A 3075-nucleotide genomic window follows, 5' to 3' on the forward strand; every position below is an offset into this window, starting at 1 on the left:
ACCAAGACCTGCCTGCAGTACTCTTTTCTCCAGGGTGTTGATCAGTTCAGGGATGGACACTTGTTTTTTTTTTTTTTTTATAGTTTCCATTTTTACTGTGCATACACATATATACAATGTATTTTAAAAATGGGCTTTACAATATGAAGTTTGATCACTTGGTTTACAACTAAATATATTGTGAACATTTTCTCTTCTACAACAGTTAAAAGAATTGCATAGCTTGGAGGAAACACAATTTATTAAGAAGTCTTGTTGGGGATATTGAGGTATAATTTTTTTTCTAAGGAGACTTCATTCTTTTACAATGCCTTTGGGGAAAAAAAGGGGAGTCCTGGTCTTATATAGCTTTCTATAGATGATGGAAACTTGCCCTTCCATTTAGTCTTTTTACTTGCTTCTCTACCACCAGCTAATCACCAATCAAGTAACTCATTTTATGTTTTCCAACCTCTCTCCTCTATGTGCTTCCTCTTTACTACGCAGTCTCCCTGCACACTTGCAGATGGACTTCCATTCCTTCAGCACTCTTGTTCCTCCCCTTAAAGAGGCTTTCTTTCCTTTTAAAGAGACTATTTTAATTGATTTTGATCAATTCTACTCAAAACTGTATTCTAAGGTCCACATTAGAATTAGTCTTGAAAAATCTGAAGATATAATTCAATTATTTAAAAGAACATATTAAGAAGACCTTGGTAGAATTACATGTATCAAGAAACACCAGGCCTTGTGCAGTTGCTCACGTGTGTAATCCCAGTACTTTGAGAGGCCGAGGTGGGTGGATCATAAGGTCAAGAGTTCGAGACCAGCCTGGCCAATATGGTGAAACCCCGTCTCTACTAAAAATACAAAAGAATTAGCCGGGCGTGGTGACACATGCCTGTAATCCCAGCTATTTGGGAGGCTGAGGCAGGAGAGTTGCTTAAACCTGGGATGCAGAGGTTGCAGGGAACCGAGATTGCGTCATTGCACTCCAGCCTGGGTGACAGAGCAAGACTCCGTCTTAAAAAAAAAAAAAAAAAGAAACACTGGACTTGGGCACAATGGAGATATGGCCGACTTTCTTTTGAAAAAAGAAGTAGTTTTTTGGGAGAGGGCAGGGCAAAGAGATAAGAAGTAGTTAGTTCTGTAAGGAAATGTTAGAAGCCATTTTGGAAATGTATTCATTATTTTAAGGCAACTAACAAATGATCACCTTTCAGTTAGGACATTGTAGCAGCAGCCTTTACTGGTCTTGAAATTTGCATGATATCTAAAATTGTATTTCTGGAAATAGGTCAATGTCAATTAATAGTAGCTTTGTATAGAAAGGCAGATGCCAGCTAGCATAAAAGTGGTAGTACGTGCAGACGGTGGTAGTTCTGGAGTCCTGGAAGCCACGAGGTGCTCGTCCATCACAAGGCCATCACAGCCGGGTAGAAATGCCTGAGGAAAGCAGCGGAGCTGGCCGTGCCAGCATTTACACAGGGAACACTTCTTGGGCAGCCAGGTGTCATGGGGCACAGACCCACAGTTCTCTTTGCGCACATTGTGCTCACAGTTCCGTCCGTAGAAGGAGGGGGGGCAGGCACAAAAGGACCCCAGCATGCAGGTTCCCCCATTCAGGCAGCAGGTTCTGTTTAGCTCCTTACTGTGCTGTATCCCCATGGGCGGCACACGCTGGGAAGACCCAGGCCGAATTGCAGGCTCCTCCTGGGGCCGAATGCTGTCATCTTTGAAGGCCAGGTCTCCCTGAGATGGAAGTGCAAATTCCTGATGGCCCAGCCCGGCAACTAATCCCAGTTCAAAGGCTGTAGAAATGGCCATGATCCAAACGACACTGTAAGAGACGCGGGCCATCTTCCTGCCGTCCATAGCTTTTAACAATTAGGGGGAAACAAGGCGTTAGCATCGCTTTAATTCAGTCATTGCCAAAACAGCCAAAGGAAAACATTCATCTCCTAAAGCGAAAATGGCAATTTAAGAAGAAAATGAGAAATACGCGTTCTCCAGAAGGTCGTAGCAGAAGCAGGAGCAAGGTGTCCAGGGGAAACGAGGGCTTTCGGCCTTGGACGTTTTAACCTTGAGCTGGGGACCTGGACACTTGTTTTAACCTAGCCAGACAAAGTGTTGTTCTCTGGAGCCTTTCTTGTATAATATCAGGAAAAACTGAATCATTTAGCAGCAGTTATTAAGCTAAGAATGTGTAATGGTGTGAGAGTCAGCCAACTGTATAGTCAGAGAGAGCACAGTCTACACAAGACTACCTACTTCCAACACCAACAGCAAGCTCAGGAGGTTCCCAAAACATACCTTTGATAATTCACTGGAAGAATTCACGGAGCTCACAGAAAGTTGCTGTACTCACGGTTACAGTTGACTGCAGGGAAAGAATACAAGTTAAATGCAGGCCAGGGAAGAGACGCATGGACCTGGAAGTGAAGCGGTATCATTGTCTAGGGTAAATACCCTGCGTTCATTGTGTCACGCGAAGATTAAGAACATGGACACGCACACAGAGGGAGTGAGTTTAGGAGCACAAGTTTAACAGGCGAGAGAGAGAGAGAGAGAGAGAGAGAGGGAGGGAGGGAGGGAGAGAGAGAGAGATGCCTGAAAAGGAAGTCCGGCGTGTAGTGGGAGGGCACTGGATTTTATAGACACACTTGAGGAGGTGGTGTCTGATTTGCATAGGACCCACAGATTGGTTGGACCAGGTGTGATGTTTACATACAGGGAGGGTGGGGAAGACTGGCCACCCCACCCTAATCTGATTATGCAAATGGGCTTTCCACTTGGCTGGCACCATGTTGTCTGCTCCTTACTGTACATGTATCTGGCAAAGAGAAGGGAAAATAGAGCTGTTATTTTGAACATGCTTAGTTCCAGGTAGCCTTTTCCTATTGGCACAGCTGCCGGCATTCACCTGTGCAAGCTTCTAGCTTTCTCTTCTATGCCTGCAGCTCAATTTTCCAGGCTGCTCTTTGTTACAAAAGAAATGATTCGGTGGCTGCTTTTCATTAAAAGGAAAACCTTACCGAGGACTTCCTTACCCTCACTATTTGCCTAAATAATTTCTTTTTAACTCCTATATCAGAA

General features: G+C 44.2%; 1 protein-coding gene across 1 annotated transcript; it reads right to left on the minus strand.

The window, feature by feature from the left end:
- Positions 1-1060: 1060 nt before the first annotated feature.
- On the minus strand, positions 1061-2473 carry LOC100579255 (teratocarcinoma-derived growth factor 1-like). The gene is made up of 2 exons (XM_012499381.2): positions 2293-2473; positions 1061-1856 (listed from the first exon to the last, which is right to left on the minus strand). The coding sequence occupies exon 2, from the start codon at positions 1852-1854 to the stop codon at positions 1288-1290; it is 567 nt and encodes a 188-aa protein (XP_012354835.1). The 5' UTR covers positions 1855-1856; positions 2293-2473; the 3' UTR covers positions 1061-1287.
- Positions 2474-3075: the final 602 nt, after the last annotated feature.

Source organism: Nomascus leucogenys, chromosome 9 (assembly GCF_006542625.1).
Source record: "Nomascus leucogenys isolate Asia chromosome 9, Asia_NLE_v1, whole genome shotgun sequence".
NCBI lineage: Eukaryota > Metazoa > Chordata > Mammalia > Primates > Hylobatidae > Nomascus > Nomascus leucogenys.

What these genes read in the sequence shown, in the direction of transcription:
- LOC100579255 (XM_012499381.2), bottom strand. Translation starts at nt 1,854, where the DNA reads ATGGACGGCAGGAAGATGGCCCGCGTCTCTTACAGTGTCGTTTGGATC.